This window comes from Cyanistes caeruleus, chromosome 1 (assembly GCF_971803275.1).
Source record: "Cyanistes caeruleus chromosome 1, bCyaCae1.hap1.1, whole genome shotgun sequence".
In the NCBI taxonomy this organism is placed as follows: Eukaryota; Metazoa; Chordata; class Aves; order Passeriformes; family Paridae; genus Cyanistes; species Cyanistes caeruleus.
This window is the reverse complement of record NC_141701.1, coordinates 65,492,709-65,511,794: the sequence shown is the minus strand read 5'-3', so window position 1 is coordinate 65,511,794 and position 19,086 is coordinate 65,492,709. Positions and strand designations below refer to the sequence as shown.

General features: G+C 34.7%; 1 protein-coding gene across 15 annotated transcripts in view; it reads right to left on the bottom strand.

Annotated features, from left to right (window-relative positions):
* The window catches only part of PTPN3 (protein tyrosine phosphatase non-receptor type 3), a 160,441-nt gene that overhangs the window by 13,349 nt on the left and 128,006 nt on the right, over positions 1-19,086 (bottom strand). For 11 of the 15 annotated variants that reach the window (XM_023921791.2, XM_023921789.2, XM_086896654.1 and 8 more), the window contains exons 15-24: positions 18,017-18,040; positions 15,934-16,132; positions 14,826-14,903; positions 13,774-13,830; positions 9,006-9,162; positions 7,145-7,311; positions 4,384-4,474; positions 4,065-4,126; positions 3,084-3,230; positions 859-987 (exon numbers count right to left, since the gene is read on the bottom strand). In XM_023921791.2, coding sequence (XP_023777559.1) covers positions 859-987; positions 3,084-3,230; positions 4,065-4,126; positions 4,384-4,474; positions 7,145-7,311; positions 9,006-9,162; positions 13,774-13,830; positions 14,826-14,903; positions 15,934-16,132; positions 18,017-18,040 — 1,111 coding nt within the window. The remainder of the gene's footprint in view (positions 1-858; positions 988-3,083; positions 3,231-4,064; positions 4,127-4,383; positions 4,475-7,144; positions 7,312-9,005; positions 9,163-13,773; positions 13,831-14,825; positions 14,904-15,933; positions 16,133-18,016; positions 18,041-19,086) is intronic. The other 4 variants (XM_086896611.1, XM_023921790.2, XM_086896677.1 and 1 more) reach the window with 1 other exon arrangement.

The following is a 19,086-nucleotide window of genomic DNA, read 5'->3' as shown; positions in this document are numbered from 1 at the left end:
ATACAGTGATTTCTTACGCATCTTATGATAGCATAAACCCTTCATCGTTTTAGAAAATACCTGTGGCCATAGAATTTTGGAAAAGAGATGAAGGGGAATGTATAAGAAATGCAGGTCAACTTAGAAACAAAATCCAAACTTCAACCCCTACAATTCAGGTTATGGGAAGTCCAGACATGACCTGAACACAGATTTCACAAAGATAAACAAAACACTCTGTTTTGCCTTCTCTTTGCTTTCTAACTCACCAGACATTAGCATGAAAGTATTAGCAGTTACGGAATATAAGTATTTTTCATAAATTGAACACATTTCAATTGAGATACATATGAACTTTTTTCTTTTTTGAAATCTGACTAAAGACAATGAAAAGAAATTGGTGAGATTCTGCATCTTCTCAAAACAACTTTATTATGCCTCACTTCTTCATTAGCTGTTCTAGCTGCATGTGTTATTAACCAAGTGACCCATATTCCATCCTTGAAAGAGCAGAGTTACTTAGGAAAAAGCTCTCATTATCAATCAAATCATTATAAATCAAAGTACTTATAAAGAATCAGTGATTGCAAAACCATTTAAAGAAAAACACTAAACTTCCTTATGATGTTACTGCAGTACCTGTACAGCATAATTTATTATAGAACTTCAAAAAATGTGTCTTTGAAGAAGCTCTAAAGAAATAATCATACCATGTTGATCCATATAATATACACGTATTCTATATAAAAAAATGTGTGTGTGTGTATATGGGCACACATCATATCCACACACAGAGATACACATTGCCAAACGTAGTCTTTATCTTTAAAGGTATTCATTCATCTTATTTGGGGATAATTAAAGGCAAGGGGAATTTACCTCAATATTTGTAATGACCATTTTTCTGACAACATAAGCAATTGTGCAGTCTTCAGAGTGGCATCTGACACGGAAGCAGCCATATTCCATGACATCTGGTGGATCAGGCCAGTACTGATGACATTTGGTCTGTAAAGACAATTAGGCACATGTCAAGATTGCTGTATACAAGGCCTTCCGTTTCCAACCTTCCTTCCTATGTTGTGGTTCAGGGAACTCCAGGAGTGGTACAAAATCTGTTTCAGTTTGCTGGTGAGATTTGCCTCCATCCAAATTGAAAAATAACAGGACAAAATAGCCTAAGTTCTCCATAAACTTCTGCTTTAGGGATTTAAAATAAATATTCAGGTAAATTAGAGGCATGATGCTTTGTCTGCTACTTTCTTAATTGCTAGAATGACTTGTCGTGGCATAATGTGGGAGAATAAAGATGGATTTCTTCTGTCTTAAGAAGTGCAGGGGTTAAATTTGAAACTAACTTTATCCATCTAATAGCAGGTTACAGAAAAGGAAAAGCCACACTTTTCTGAAAGTGAGCAATGAAAGGACAAGAGGCAACTGTAAAGAAGCAACAAGGGAAATTAGGACTGATGTTGGCAAAAAAATTCCACAAAGAAGGACAAGCACAGAAACAAGGTCTGTGAGAGTGTGGGATCTCCACATGTGAAAATAATTAAAATTTTGATGTGACGCTGTAACCTGCGCAAAGTTCAAAGTTGTTTTTGTCTGTAACTTTTAAATTGATACAGAGTAGCACAAGCTGGAATTTTTTAAAAGTTTTAAATTTCTTAATTTTACCTTTAATAGAACTCAGTTTTCAGAGGCTTGAAATCCAGATTATAACCATTATGCCTGAAAGTTTTACTGTGGTTTATATTAACCACTTTCCCCTTCAAATTTAAGGCAAAACAATGTATCCATTTCTGAAAAAATGAACAGTACTGTAGAGAAAAAAAAAATCCTATCATACAAATCTTAACACCATTGGAAAGAGATAGTCTGGAATGTAAAACCTCCATGGACTAGGAAAACATTTGGAATTTGCCAATGGAGAGATTATTGACAAGAACATACATCTTTTTCTACGTCTGAAAATTCACCCACAAACTGGGCAAGTTTAAATAATTTCTGAAAGCAAACAAATCTCATAAAAGTGTCTGGCATACTAAGGCACCAGAAGGCTGATTAAAAGTTATCAATAATTGCCTTGAAGTTTCCAATTGACTGTATGAACTCCAGACTACTATTAATCTGTGTTTCTCCTCAATACAAGGAAATGAATACACCAATACAATCAAAAGATGAAGGGAGCATTTTTATGTCAGCTGATGTTCAATAGTGTCTGCTTCTACGAGCAGCTACATAACATGACCATGGTTAGAGCCTAATTGTTGCTTAACTGTACCTCCTTACATCTCAATCTTTATGCTGCTTAAAACTTAAAATACTCCCTTGTTTTCTAAAAACACTGGGTTTTGACTGGGATGCCAGATAAATTTGGCAATGTAGGACAGATCACATACAAAATACAGATAAAGGCTACAGTGAAGGAATACAGGAGACACCACCTTCTCCACGTCTTAAAAAATCCAACTGTCAAGTTTTCAGTTTCTAAAACTTCAAAAATACCTTCCCATTTTATCTAGACTTGATCTTTAATATTACAAAGGACAAACTAAATCAAAATACACCAGAATTTCACTGTGCTATTCCAAAATTCAAGGAGAGACAGAATTAATCTAAAAATAATTAAAAATGATCAAAGCAATCATAGGAAGGAAAAGGAGATGTAAATAAAAATAAGCAAGCTAAATTCTGACCACTAGTAGATACCACAATGGCAGACTCATTTTTACAGCTAGACTATAAGGTTTGCTCAACCCATTCAGTGCTTCCAGACATTTGCTGAATCTTTTGAAGAGAAACTGCCACATGGAGGCCAATACTCAGGGAGAAATATAGCAGGGCATAGTACCCATCTGACCAGCACAACAGAGTGAATGCAGATTTCTGTTTATCAGGAAGCTGGTTTGTTTGCAAAGCAGCATAACAAAAAGGAAGTTGAAGACTATCTGCTGTGCCTAAGTAATTCAGAAAGCCTGGCCCTCAGAAGAATAATTCAACAGAAGAAGTTGGCCCTTTTTATGGTTATTTAACCATAACAATTGAAAAAAGTTCAAAGGTACAGTACATTTCTTCAGCATACAAAGGACCTGGGTACTTACCCGTCCTCGTTCAGTGAGAGTTGTTAACATGATGATCAGTGATAATTTGTGATCCCAGACTACTTGCCAGAAGTGTGCACATGTGTGTGGAAGAGGCCCCTGAGTAGCAATGTACCGGTTCACAATGCCAGCAGAAGGAATTTCCATCTACAGAGGGAAAGAAAAATCCTATGTTAAGTTCACACTCACTACTCAAGTACTTTTTTAACTCGGTGTTTCATTCAAACAGGAAGTTTTGAGGGAAGATTAAGGCAAAAAGCTAAGTAGTAAGACAATCAAGATTACAATTTGTTATATAAAAAAAATTTATATCATTAATTTCAAACAGATGTAAAGCACAGATTCTATAGTCCATGCTGAACTATGAGCAGAGGATTAATAGTCAAAATGTACTTGAAAAATTAAAACTATAAAGCTTTCTGTATTTTGTAAGGAATGATGGCAGGGTATATACACCAAAGGTATAGCAAAAATTGTTTATTGTCTGATACTAAATACAGGAAGTTAATAACTGATTCTGTAATTTAGGTACTTAGCTTATGTATCTGATAGAAATATATACACATTTTCCCCTCTTTTCCCTGACTCCCAGACTACATGTGATTGATGAGGGAAATCAAGGCTCTAATTTATCTTCTGGATCCTTCATAACATAGCTGGTAGGTCATAAGTGGTTCTAGAGGGAAAAAAGGCTTAGTTTCATGGAGACAACCTCAGCATTTGAAGTATATGGAAAAATGAAACAATTTTTGCAGGTTAAAGACTGTGCATATATCACAGTGTATCACTACATGGTAGTACACACCGTGTATTAGGATGGTTTCACAACAGATGCTATTTTTTAGGTTGTGAAATTTTGCATCTTTCACACTTACAAATCCCACAAATTAAAACAAAATATCCTTATTCCCCAAAAAAGACAAATTTTGTCTGCTTTAGTAATATAGAAAGTGAGTAAATGCAGGTCTCTGTATGACTTACATTCACATAATTTGCATTAATGTAATCTTCATCTCCTTGCAATATTATCCTTGTGGCATCATCTGCACACACACAAGAAAGAGGGAATAAAATTAGCAATTAAGAGACATACTCCCCCTCTATTAAGTTAAAAAAACCAAAACAACAAACTAAGAAATTGTAGAAACACAAACAGCAGAATACAAACAGAATAAATTATGTTTTAGAAAATAAAATGACCAATTACATGACTTCAATTATATAATGAAATCTTTAATCAGCAAGTTCAATACAGCAGTTTTAAAAAGAAAAATAGGCAGAAACTATATTTTAGACTCACAAGGTAGAACATCTTTGTATCTATTCTTGTCCATATTCTGAGGTACCTTTGCACATGTAACAGCCAATCCTGGTTTCTTTCTATAAAGTTGCTGCAAAGTAGAATGAAAATTATAGGATTTTGAGGGATGTGATTCTGCTGTACACACACTAATTACATTCAGACAAAAATACATAGACTGAAAAAACCCCCATATTTTCTTTAATGTTTTTCCTATCCTTCTGCAAAATTTACTTGAGAGGTTTTTGTATTTAACATGACAAGAATTTCTACTAATGTTAGCCAATTAGGATAGCTAGAAGAATTTCTAGGAAAAAAACCAAAAACAAAAACAGCATGTGAGCATCATTGAAATATACTGTTGCTCTGCAATTTTGTGTTTTGATTTTAAAACTACAGACCAGAAGGACAACAGTGGTTGAGGGTGGAACAAGGGAACAGTGAATGCATCAGAACAAAAAAAAATACCTGCAGACTTATTCTCTGGAATAAACTATAATACAAAAATTTCAGAAAAAAATTTATTCTCAGGACTAAACCTATCCATTTCAATCCTGCAAGTACCTAAAAACCCAAAACCTCAATGTATCACAATTTCTTAACATGTGACTTCTTTGCTTTTGGGCCAACCACTATGTTGCAGACTTTATCTGGAGTAAATTTGGACATATGAAATGGGATATATATAATGTGTGTATAATCAAAATTTTGAAGTTGGTGTTAGGTAAATAAATGGTTGGACTCTATGATCCTGGAGGTCCTTTCAAACCTTAATGTTTTTTATTTCCAAGTACATCAAACAAGACAAAAAAAAAAGGCACAGAGGGGGAAAAACAACAAGGAAAAAAAAACCCCAAAAAACCCCAAAACAACAACAAAAAAGAAAAAAATACCAAACAAATCCACAAGAATTGTAATTAAACAACTATAGCTTTTGTGTATTAAATGTACATGAAAGCACCTTACAACTGAGTTATTAATCTGCCTGTGCCAGAATTTTACATCCTTCACTGAACACTTACCAAGGACCTCATTATGTCTTACATGTTTAATGACGATTTTGAATATTGTTCCATATATAAAATGGAATGAAACAAATAGGTGGCTAAAATCCCCTATTTTCTGATTGAGAGAAAAAGAGTGACACACAAAAATAATTATTCTACTGAGATTTGTTGGACCTTAAAATGCTGTATCACAGCTCACTGCGCTTTTCAACTTATACAACATAAACAAGCCATGTGAGAAGAGAACTTGATAATAGATGTAATGGAAAAACGTCTATCTGTTGTAAATGAAGTTCCACTTTACTAGAGCCAGGTTGCAATTTCTGCCTTTTTTAGGAAGACAAGGAAGAATAATTTTAAGTCAAGTAACCATTCTTGAGATTCATTGTTGCCTGGCAAACATCCATTTGCTACTGACAAACTTCTTAACTTCTGACTAAATGGAGGAAGATATTCTGGAAAAACTTGATTATTCAGTCTACTGGCTAATTATTTACTACTTTACTAAAGTGAATGAGGAATTTGAGTCACCAAAGCTGATGAGGAGACACTGCCATTGCCTCTGCTGCTGAAGATCACTAAACAATGAACTCAAAGCAAGAAGGCCACTAAGCTATCCCCTAGTTTATTAGATTTCAAAAAGCTTTTGTGCTTTTTTTTCTGTAAAATTGTTCTATAAACAGTGCCATAAAAAAGCATAAAATACAGGATCAAATATCCTATGAATATCAGAATATCATATATCAGAATATCATAAAGGATAAAATATCCTATGAAATTCACTACAGGAAATTTGTGCACAAATTTACTTCACAAATTTGACAATTATGAAAGTATTGCAAGGTCAGTTCACATTTCAATACACTCTTCAATAGCAAATAACTTAATTGTAATTGCTGCGTTTCATCCAGTACTGTGGATTTTGGAAAGCAGTTATGAACTATTGTCTATAACTCCTTAAAACCAGGGGAATTTTAATTCTCAGGAGTCATAGAAATAAAGGAAACCTCATACAAAGAGTGGTTATGCAACAAACAATACCACAGCTCTTCAGCCATTACCATTAAATTTTCCAGCTTTAAAAAAACAGTGGAGAAAAATATTCAAAGGAGAAAAAATTTATTGCTGTTCTACAAGTTTTCAGTGACAGAAGGGGTTACTTCAGAACTCAATGCAAATTTTAAAAATCCTAATAAACTAGGGTTTTTTTCAGAGCTACTATAAATGTTTGAATTTACAACAGTAAGGCAACCACAAACATACATGCTGCACTCCTTGCCATTAGGAAAGCAGATGAACTATCCTTTGGAATTTCTTACACTAACACTGAAGGAACTAATTTAATAAAATATAAAAGAGTTTATTAGTTTTCTATGACCTTCCTTGCTAACACATTGAAGAGCATAAAAAAAGAAACAAAGTACAAGACTGATCTCTGTCAAAATCCCACTAATTCTACTCAGTAAAACAACTGTAAAAAAATACTAATTTAGTGAACTTTGAGTACTTGAGCCAGAAACATATTAATGGAAACAACCTTTTTCTCAGATGGTGTTTTGTGTAAGTCTTAAAACTAGTTCTCCCCTATTCTAAGCAGTGAAGTGTGAAACTGATGGGCAAGTCAAATTGTTGCTCTCTTGAGATAAGATTGAACAGGAACAAAGAGATTTGCAACTAATTACAACCCCTCCATTACTCTCTGGTTACAGCTATTGTCCTACACTAACAGCATTACACAGTTGGGTATTACCTACCTCAAACTGAATAAGGACAGTCCCACTTTCTAGCCCTCTTCTTAACTGCTCCATAGACTCCTCCAGTGTATCACCACCATATTCAGAACAGACAGGAAGAATAGACTCTGGCAGAATGTGGGAATCAGCTTCATCTTCTGATTTGGTCTCCACAAACTGTTTAACTACTGAAAGATGTGTATGAAGTTATAATCCATTACATGGAGCACAAATGTGTTTTTAACAGATATAAAAATTTACCAGCTCAAAATAACAACAGAGTTTGCAAAACTTCAGAAAAGGAAATAACACATTTAATCACATTTCTTTCTGTACTATATTACTATAGAAACTATAAAGAGTAAAATGTCCCTATGACCTTTCTGAAAGAAAAACTCCAAATACCTGTTTATGAAGGCAAAGAACTTGAATTCCTAGCACAAGGAGGTTTTTGCAACCTTGTCTTACAGAATGAACTGCTAAAAAGGCTAATGAAATACAACATCCACCATGGTAAAAAACAAACGAGTTTTACCTAAAAAAAGTGTAGATCATAATTAGTGGATTATCTCTACAAGAAACTTCTATAAATTTGGACCTCCAACAGCAAAACAAATGCAAAAATCCCTTCATCACACTCCTTTGCCATTAGAAAAGACACAGAATTATTGTTTGCAAATTCTTATGCTAACATTGAAGGAACTAAAGATGAAAATAATTATTAGCCAGTTTTCTACAACATTCCTCACTACTGAATAACATGATAAACCTTAATGAAATAATCTGCATAGCAGTTCTGTCCCTATGAAGTGTATCACCAGACATGTCCAGCTGTGGTTATTCTCTGCAGTGAAGGCAACAGTTCATACCTGCCAAACTTCAGAAAATGGGGAGCTGGTTATGCTCACGCCTATAAAAAATGACTGGTATGGGGCCACAGGTCATCTTTAGACAAAAGCAGATTTCTCTTATCTGCAAGTTGGAAGAGGACTAGAAAATTAAGGGAAAACTAAATGCTGCATAAAGCCAGTGGAAAACAAAATAAAGAGCCCATCTGTCTTCTTCGAAACACAAGAAGTTTTAAATAAAGCCAGTGTTACAGAAGTACCTATCTCTTAGGCTGTTTCATTCCCTGCTGTTTCCTAGTGATGCGTAGTTTCTTCAGATTTTTATGTCTTCATGCAACCAGAAACTCCGTAATTGTGTAATTGTGCTAATGTCTTACCGTACCTCTTTAGGAAAGCAAATAACAAATTAAGAGTTTGACATCATCTGAAAGCTCTTGGGATCTACAGGTGCTTAAATATGGAGAAAGCAAAGACAAGCTGGATGAGTTACCCATTTTTAAGCATCCAGGCTTAAGACCCTGCACATTTCAAAGACTGTCTCCTCTTTGCAGGCAGCAATTCTGCAAGCAACTAGCACAAGTTTATCACAGTACTGCCACAAATGTCTACTGTAAGAATGAGGTGAGGAGCAGCTTATTTGGCTTGTTTCATCACGTTATTGTGCAGGGGAACAGCCCACAAGTTTTTGTGAATATGCAATTGGGAGATTTTAAAATTACGCTTTATTTATGAAAAAACCCCAACACCCCACATCACCAAAAAAACTCTTTCAAGGGACAATTTATTTTCATAGATTTTTAGACCAAAAAATAAGAAGAAATTCTGACTTGCTAGATTCTTTGTTGCAATGGTAATAACCTATAGAGTTGAAAATACTTGTACTACTAATACAAATTTAGTGAGAACCTACTTTTTGCACAGACCTATTCCAAGTGCACTGAGAACATGTTTATGCAAACAGAAGTGGGTATACCACCAAGCATAAGAACAACAGTCTCAAAAACAATAGAAGTGAATAAAATTAGCCCAGTTACCTTTCCTCCTGACCAAAAGTGCAAGCTCTCTTGTGTGAGATTCTCTGCTGGCTTTTATGAACATGACCACCTGGTCATGCGTGTGCTCTGAGATATCTCGGCCATTAATTAATACTATCTGATCACCTTCATTCAGCTTTGGAATGCATTTATCAGCCTGTTACAAGACCAAAGAAACACATTAATGTCATCACAACCAGTTGGGCAAGCAGGAACATAGCAGGATATTAAATACACCGTGTAAGCAAAGTCTTCACAATTCTCCTGACAAAGTTTCATGTTCTGTATCAGAGTCTGAAGGTTTCAGCTCTAAAGCTCTCACGCTTCAAAGTCTCTCCACGATGATAAGGAACAGTTCAAACAGCATACTGATAGCTTTAAAAGGAATTCACATTAATCAAACAGCCATCATCATTTTGATTGCTCTCAAAGATCTGTATTTCAGACTCCAAGCCTCAACAACCTCTGAATTTCTGGAGAAAGTGTTTTGGGCACATATGATAATCCAACTCACTTTTTACGCAGTAAATACTAGAGAAGTATGATTTTCATGAACATGATTTAACTAACATGACATTCCCCAGGCATGCACTTTTTAAATTTAAAAAAAATCCACACACATTTCCTATCTCTGTTATTTCGCAGAGTCTTGTTTATATTTAGATTAACTGTTGGACTCCAGGGTTTGGTTATTGGTTTTTTTTCCATCACCATTCTCAGTATGTTTAGCCCTATGTCCAGCACAAAGCAATTGAAGCTATGACCAGAATATGATGATGGTGATAATGCTACAAAGATTTCTAAGGGACTAGAGCAGCTCCTGCATGAAGGAAGGCTGAGAGAGCTGGGATTATTTAGGATAGAAAAGTCTCAAGGGGGTCTTGCAATGTACATAAATACTTAAGGGGAAGGCACAGAGAAGATGAAGTCAAACTTCTCAGCAGTGCCCAGTGATAGGATCAGAGGAAAAGGGCTCAGACTGAAACACAGGAGGCTCCATTCAAATATCAGGAAACACTGCTGTGGTGACTGAGCACTCTAGCAGCTTGTCCAGAGATATTGTGGAGTTCCCACCTTGGAGCACTCAAAAGCCATTTGGATATGGTCCTAGGCAACTAACTCTAGGTGACTCTTGAGCAGAGGGGATTAGACAAGAGGACCTCCAGGACCCTTCCAACCTTCTGTGGTTCTTTAACATGAATGTGTAGCAGTCTACAATCTTTAAGTGTCAAGTAATCCAACAATTTTATTTTCATTACTATCCTAATCTTTATTTTGTCTTTGTAAGCCTCCAGCTACACAAGAGTGATATATATATATATGAACACTTAATTTCATTTATTGTGTGACTGAGACATAGGCCTTTACTGTTTTTATGTCTTCATTGGTGCTCCTTGTATTTCCTTAAGAGCCAGCACAGGTTCCCTGAGCTTTATTCATCCAACACCATTAGCCCTACCAATCAACCAATCCCCCATAAACAAGATATTAAACTTAGATCCGATTGTGATTATGCCCTGCACTGATGGCTCCTAATAAATTGATATTACCAACTAATAAATAAGAGATGTAAAGGAGAAATTATAAAGAAAAAAAAAATCAACTAGATAAAAAATGCAGAATAAAAAAATAGAGGCAAGAATATGAAGAAAATAAATTGGGAGTAATTTGTACCATCAAACAAAGTTAAAGAAAAGGAAACTTAAGACCTGTTTTAGTGCCACAAAACAGAAAAAGAAGAAAAAGAAGCAAGAGAAAGGAAAGATGCATGCAAGAGGAAAATATCCCATGCAGAAAAGCTGACTAAAAATTTAAAGAAGGAAAAGTTGCCCTCAACTTTTTCCATAGAAATAAGGAAAGAAAATAATGAAGGATAGGGAAGATTGACAACGATTTATAAGAAATGTAAACAGAAAAAGAATGGGAATTAGGAACAGCCATGATGTTCTTCAATGCTGCTTTAACTAGGCATTCACAGCTCCCCAAAAACACCTGTGCCATATTTTGTTCAATTTACAAAGGCAGGACTGAAGAATGTAACTATGAACGACTGGATAATTTAATCACACTTAAATATTATTAAGTTATTTTCTCTCAAATATAAATACTTGAAAAGATAGGTGATATTAAGACCCTATCAAGTCAGTCTAGGAGAGTCAAGATGTTAGCAAGAACTTGTAAGCAATGGTTTCTGAGCTCCTATATTTGCCTATACTCTAGATTTCTTGGCTGTCTGCTATTAGCCTCTATTACAGATGTAGACTAATGCCTTTGCTCAAACAAACTTTGTTAATCATGTGATATGTTAATGCATCAGCCTTCTTATTTGAATCATCTGACTATATAAAAAATATCTCAAAGAAGAATTAATTCCTCCTGTGCAAGCACAAGTTATAGATTCTTCAGAGTCTGAGCTTTTCCAGGCAATTTATTATGTCAAAGGCTCTCTGTCCTATTGATACACACAATGTGTCATTTTATGCTAATCACCTTCTATTGCTCCAAGAAGCATGAATACTTTTTTCCCATGACAAGCTCTATTAAATAAAACCATAATGATCTCTTTAGCACCTGAGAGCATTAATACTATTTGTGAAAAAAAAAAAATCTTTATAGAACTTTAATTAAAAAAACACCCTAAAACAAACAAATGTAATAAATGGTTGTTCCTTCACGAAAATGTGCTCTTTACAAAAATTTTGGCTACTCCAGACTACAATTTGCCCCGCATGCTACATTGCTGCTTTATTAAAGGATTTTTTTAGAAAGAACTTTAGGATGCGTAAATGAAAATGCTACCTTAATTTGGGGAGTAGATTTGCTTCCCCTCCTCTACAAAAATTGCACATCTTTTTCTAGGAAAGTGGGAAAAGGGTGACCTACAAACCTGAGATATAATCTTAGCAAATAATAACACCAAATAGCATCCCTGAAGGCAATTTACAGAGTAGTAAGTGAATCTAGAGCACGTTAAAATAGCAGAAATGAAGGTAAAGCATAACTGAGCTAAAATAACATCAAAATGCATTCCATACACCTTAATTTGAACTTTGAAATATCTACATTTCAATGAACAGTAAAGAACAGGTAAAATTTTCTTTATGGAAAACAATATAATCAATGTTTATAATACTGCTGTTCTCTAAAAATAAGGATATTATTTTCCTCTTGCTATAACATGACTTGATTTCCCTAAAACTGCTACTGAGTATATTATATTGGATAACTGTTTCCAATTTTTTTCTGTGATCCTGGTAACTTGCTCACTTGATGGTTTACTAGGCTGGAGAGATAATTGATCCATGCCTATGACACCAAAGGGAGACATTTCAATGAAGTGTTTTAAGTTAGAAGTCCAGCCCTTTTTCCATTCAAGAGAAAAAAAATACAGATCAATAGTATCCAGAAGACCATCTGAATCTGCCAAATGAAATGACTGCCTCTGGAGAAAGATCTTTCATTCTCCGATAGCAAAATGAGTCTGTTTGCCCTATATAATTTCAGAATCTCAAACCATCCTTAATATTTGCTAGGTTGACCATGAAATATCTTGGGGACTGTTTTATTTTCAATTCCTAGATGTAAGTTATAATTTCTTGCCAAACATTCTTTCAAATAATTAATATAGTTCATAAAGAAGTGCTATGAACTGTGTAAGACAGGCCAAAATGTGACAAAAAAATAAGTTCTCAAGCAATCTGTTTTAGCTTGATTTGCATCATGACATTTAGATATCAGTCCTGTGACTGCTTATCAAATTTCAGAATAGTCAGAAGATTCAGAGTGCATTGTATTTTTAGGATTAAGTCAGTAATATTTCCTAACAATTCTGCATTGAAAGCATTTCATGAGAGTTAGGAGATATAGTTTGAAAAAAGGCAAATGAAAAAAATGGTATAACATTTGTCCTCACAAATTTATGTAATAATTACATAGAAAAAAAGTTTTAAAATATTTTATATTCCTATTATCATTTCACAATTCAACACAAGAACTCAATTACTCTACTGATTCTTATAAACATCTCACCTAGTCTATAAATATTTCCGTAAGCAAAAAGTCTATATCAAAATAGGAACAGAGCAAACATACACCCCTCTCTCTATGCTCACTCTCTCCTTCCAAGTACTCTCTAGTCCTATAAATAATTTTAGTCCTAAGGATTTCCTCAGCCTATTGTGGCTTCCTTAGTCAATAACAACAGGTTTTTTCCCCCAAGTATTTGTTCTTTCCTCACCACACACAAAATTATTTCAACCACAGCATCCTTTTTCAAGGAGTTTCACGGGTGTACTCTCTTCTGCGTGAAAAACTACTTCACCAAACACGAGGAACCTGACCTTCACAAACTTAATTCTGCTGGAATTCCTTTTTCACAGTGCTTCTAATCTTACAGATCCCTACTACATCTCCGTCAAACCAGCTATTTTTTTCTAGGGTGCAGGTGCCCAAATGATTTACTTCATCAATAAATAATGTTCCTTATCTGCAGTCCTTGCCCCTCATCAAGCATTTTCCAGTTCAGGATGCATTTTTTGAGATGACAGGAGAACACAAATATACTTTCTACTTTTAACTTGTTTGACTAACTCTTACAGATCTTTTAATCTCTGGTTTAAGAAACCACTGGTTAAACCAATTCCTAATGAGAACAGCTCTGCTGCTATCTCATACTAGTTACAGGTACCCCAATTTCTATGTGCACAGAGCTTTGAGAGGTAGAAGGAGTAACAATGGAAGAGATTAAAAGCCTCAAGAATTTACTTACAGGTGATCCTGGAGTTATTCTTGATACCACCAGTGGCATTTTCTGATCTACTCCACCCTACAGGAATGTCAAATAAATAGCAACCATAAATCTATCATTAAGCATAAGCAGCATTTAAAATAAGTACTTGCTTATTTTTCTTTTTATATTAATTTTTTTGTGCCATGTCATCATAGGCAGGGTTGGTAGGACTGAATTTTCATCATTAAATGGGGAATTAGGGGGTGGGCAGTGGTGTCTTTAAAATCTACCAATTTCCAGTAAACTAGATTAGGCGTCTCTTTCAGGCCATACATTTTAATAGGCATAAACAGATAAAATATAACATTTATTGTAACCCCGTGCTTGAAGCAAGACTAATTTAACACTTGAACCTGCAAGACAGTTTTCTAAGATTTTGTGACAAATGTGAGTGAAATCTAGTAGAATCAAAGTTCCAGACAATTGTACTCCCTTACTCTCCTCACATCACATTCAGTTGCTGCCCCACTAATAAATAGCCAAGGGTGAAATGACCAAACTCTGCTCTAATTTTGATAGAATGGCAAATTTACGGTACTCTGCTTAAAAGGAATTTCAGTGAGTGAATGTAAAACATTTACAATGGTCAATTATCAATAGTAATTTTCATTTTCTTCATAAATTAATTTTTAAATTTTCAATACAATTTCTAATAGATATAATTAAATGGAGCAGCACAAACTATTTAAATTGTTTTATAATACAGAGGTCAAATTTTCCAAAAGTTGATGCCCTCAATTAGGCTTTTGAGTTAATATTTCAGCAGCCAAATGTGCAGTGTGCCTTGGGTACGTTCCATGTCCATAATATATACAATCAAAAACCAGAGAATTATTAGATGCTTATTTCTGTAAATGTTGCTTTAGCACTTAAGGATTAGGCTGCCACTTCTAAAAACTCTCAGTCTATAGGTCATTCCTGTAAAGTATACTGCTTTCTCCAAAACATTATGTTAAAAAAATATAATCACAAAATAATAAAAAAATATATCCATAAAGAATTTAAAAGTAATTAAAAGACCGCTGGTTTACCTTTAGATTAAATCCAAACTTCCCTTCTTCATCTGGTATGATACGCACCAAAAGTAAATCACCCTCAATTAGATCATTCTGCAATATATAGCAATGGAAAGAAAATGTTCTAATTTTTAGAAGAAAATATCAGCAAATTAGGAAACCATGCTTCCAAATTTAGATGTGCTGAACAAAAATACTCTATGTAAATCCACCTTTGAAACATGACGAGGATATGTTTGTAGAATATACCTATGGTAATAACCATTTTACCATTTTAAAAGGTAATAACTTTTAAAGAGTAAAAATAGCAATGTAGATCTCAGCAAATATTTTTTGGTTGCTCTGTCCTAACATCATTACTCTCATTTTAGCTTTCCTTCCCAATTGATAAATCCCGTTACAGTTTCAACCTGTTGTCATTAAAAGGTGAGGTGCAACACATGAATAGAATTAATTCTACTCCAAGAACTGTGAAGTGACTATTTTCCCCTTGACTTTTCTCCTTTAAATAGGTGTATTTTTACACAACAGATCCACAAGGCAGAAGAATTAAAAGGTGTCAGCAGCTAATTGACATGTTGGAAATGATAGAACTATTTTAACTAATTTTAATTAGTTGTTTTAATTAATTGTAAGTGCCCACTTTAGCCAGAACCCCTCTGGAAGTCCCTCTGGAACAGGCTGGGGAAGAATAATCCACTACCATAATGTTAGCAGGGAGCAGCTGCTCTCCAGCCAGGACCGATGGATGATGCTCAAACATCCTTAAGAGACGCCTAGGATAAAGCACAGTTGTGTCTGCTTTTCAGACATATAGCAACTTGAGTTAGCTGATCTTTTCCCTTGGAAGAAGCAAGATTTAATCATGTAAGGGTTTCTATTCCACTAGGAACTTCCCCTGAAGCTTCTGGAAAGCTGGACACTTTGGAAATCAATGCACTTGGTAAGCTTGTCTATCACACAAGCTTGGATAAATGTGAGTAGCAACACAAGATCTATTTTCATTACTGAATAAAATCTGCCCATCCTGATATACAGCCACCACTTCTGTGCATTCTCAAACCACAGATCCAAGTCACATTCACTACTAGTTCTGACTGTAAAAGCACACAACTGAACATACCTTATCACAGTAGTACTGACTGGAATCTTCTGTTGAGCTACCTTTTGTAACGTTGTCATACGTTTCTAAGAACTGCTTATCCACCCCTTCCAACGGGTAAGAGCCAGAAATGTTTCCGACTCCATTGGGATACTGAGCCAAGGCTTTAGGTGAGAGACGGGTCAGAGAACTCTGCGTCGGACTGTTTCCCAATATGTTCCTTTATTTTGAAAGGATAAATATTACAAAGGTACTGTTATCCAGATTTTTAAATTATAAGATTTTTAAAAGCGCAAGTTTTTAAGAGTAAAAAGATTTAACACCACTTCTTAGTGGAAGTGCAGGGAAACAGGATTGGAATGTGATCTAAGCCTATCCTTTGATCAGTGGACATCCAGAAAAATAGACAAAAATTCTGGAATAGCAAACCATTTTAAGCAAAATATTTGGATGTTAGAAGTGAAAGGCACTGTTGCAGCAGTACAGGAATTCACAGTAACACATGGAGAGGGCTGAACCACAAGGGAAAGGCAATTCTATCCATGAAAAATCTTTTGCTGTGATGCCACTCTCATACCTGCAAAGCACTTTTTTTTTTGTTTGTTTGTTTTAAGACTCCTCCTTCTTACCAGTGCCATTTCAACCTTATCCCTGTGGGAGAAGGCAGTTTAAAGAAAAGCCAGGGTAAGTTGTCAGAGAAATAGGAAATGAAGTGACAATGAAAGGTTTAATTGCAGTTGAAGTATTGCATCATTGAGGTAGTTATAGCCACACAAAAGGACCCAGAATTAACTTAGGGTACAGATCTGGTATTCAAGAGCTTTAACATTCAATGATAACTAAAGTCAGTAACTAAAACCCTTAAATCTGGGAATTGGAAAAGTTCCCTGACGGTGCTTCAGGTTTTCCAAACATTCATTTAGCTACATTCCCTCTTATGAAAAGGATGACATGCAGACCTCTCCCTCATACAACCAATCCCCTTCTTTAATTGGACCAAATTAGTGGATATCATACAGACTAACTGCTCCATCCTTATAAACACTACCTAATGTGAAAATATCTGTCTTGGGGGAAGCTCAGGTATAGTGACAACAAATTTTGACAGTGTTAAAGTAGCAGAAGTACATTTCTTGCCAAGTAAATCTTGGCTTTAAAATTTGAAAATTCAAACATTCATTTCTGCTTTGGTATTTGTCTACATATGTGAGCTTTTTTGAACCATTTCCAGCAGCCATTTTGAGCTGTCAATGAAGAAGTAATTCTACACTCCAAGGAGTGTAGCTTTTAACGTACAGGACCTGTATTGCAGTGAGCTTCGATATTGCAAACACTTGTTTCTTGGCCTGTGAAAATCAGATTGCAACAAACACAAATGTCCTGAAAGATGCCATCAAGCAAATGTACTCTTGCCATAATACTTCTGATTTTCAGTTGGACTATGTCTACTTGGCAATGGCAATGAGGTGTTTCATGCAACAGTTGCAGAATTTTCAGTTACTACAGAAAGTGGCACTTTCTGAATGCATTCAAAGTTTCAGAATACTTTGAAGTAGCAAACAATAATTACACTGTCAAAATTCTGGTTTTATCTAATAGCTTCCAAGACTCTTCATGATTCTGATGAAGTCAATGTTAAGCAAGTAGGAGCACTGTGTATGTAAATACATCCTAATAAGTTTTTCAGAACATAGTCCAAAAAAACATTTCACTTACAAGTTGAAATTACAGCCCATGCACTGATTTTTCAATGCAGAAAAGAAATCTAACAATACCAGAAAAATATGATTATATATTCCAGTCAATGTCATCTGGCACTACATAAAGAGTCACCACATAAAACCACCAGTGGATTTTTGCATCATTGAACTTTTGCAACAGTTTCTAACCAACTTTCTTAGTAGTGATGATTTATTACAACTTGAGACTTTCCAAATCCTGACCCCAAAATTTACTTTTCCCACAAATAATTATAATCTTCCTTGATTTATACATTTAGTTGTGTCTTTTAATCATACAAAGCCACTACTTTGAAAAATCAGTTGAAGTTATATATTTTGTTATTTATCTTAAAGAGATAGGAGAAAGTGTAAAGAAAACTTACTTTGGTGATTCTTGTTCAGATGACCTGGTAATAAAAAACCACAAACACAAAAACAACATTAAATTACCATGATTTAAATCTTCAAGAAAACAAGAATTAAACTCAATAAAAGAAAGGGCATAAAAGTCAAAAGGTGTGCTCATAATAAATTAATAAATTAAAGAATACTTAACCCTATGAAAGTCTGAATCAGATAACTAGGGTGTTTATGAAACAGTCAAAAAAAAATCCCAGGGTAGCTCTGATCACTCACTTTTGCTTTTGAAACAAGCACAATACAGGCAGCACACATCTGCTACTGCAACACAAACTATGCAGGAGTTAACACAGGCAATTATTTAGCCAGACACACTACATAATTTTAGAAAATTTTAGGTGTGGATTAAAATGACTACAGATGTCACCAACTGTATTTTGTAGAAGTTAAAATGTGGCAAGATCTTTATGTTTAGGTAGCCAGAAATGAGCACAGGTGGCTTCAGAAGCTTGACATTTCCAATGCTTATTTTCATGATGTGAGAGCAGAGAAGGTGTTGACAGAAAACTTTGAGACAAAGGATAATGAAAGTTTAAATGGCTATAGCAATGAGGACAATCTAGAATGGAAAAGAAATCAAAATTTGCAGTATACATAATTTTCCAATGCATTCAATTATCTTCATCAAAAATCACCTGAAACAGCAAGCTAAATGATATGACATAAATTAAAACAATATCAGTACTACTAAGACAAATTTCAAAGTAAAAGTTACCAAGAAAGATGCTTAAAAAGCGAAGTTTAGGGCAGATGGGATAATTTTACAAATTAATTTAAGCAGTGACCAAAAATCCTGGAGTGGTGTATGTCCATGCTGGAAAAAAAATATGTGAAGTAGTTCAGTTTGAAAGTAGACTTGCTGAATTGCCAAGTTATAGGAGGCAATTCGCAGTATACAGTGAAATTTTCAACTCATGCTTTCTAAATCATCTTTACTACAAAGAATTATGTACATATTTCACCAAAATGACAGTAAAAGTAGCACCAGTATCAGTCTTGTTAAGATTCCTTGTATGTAATTTGACAGTATCAA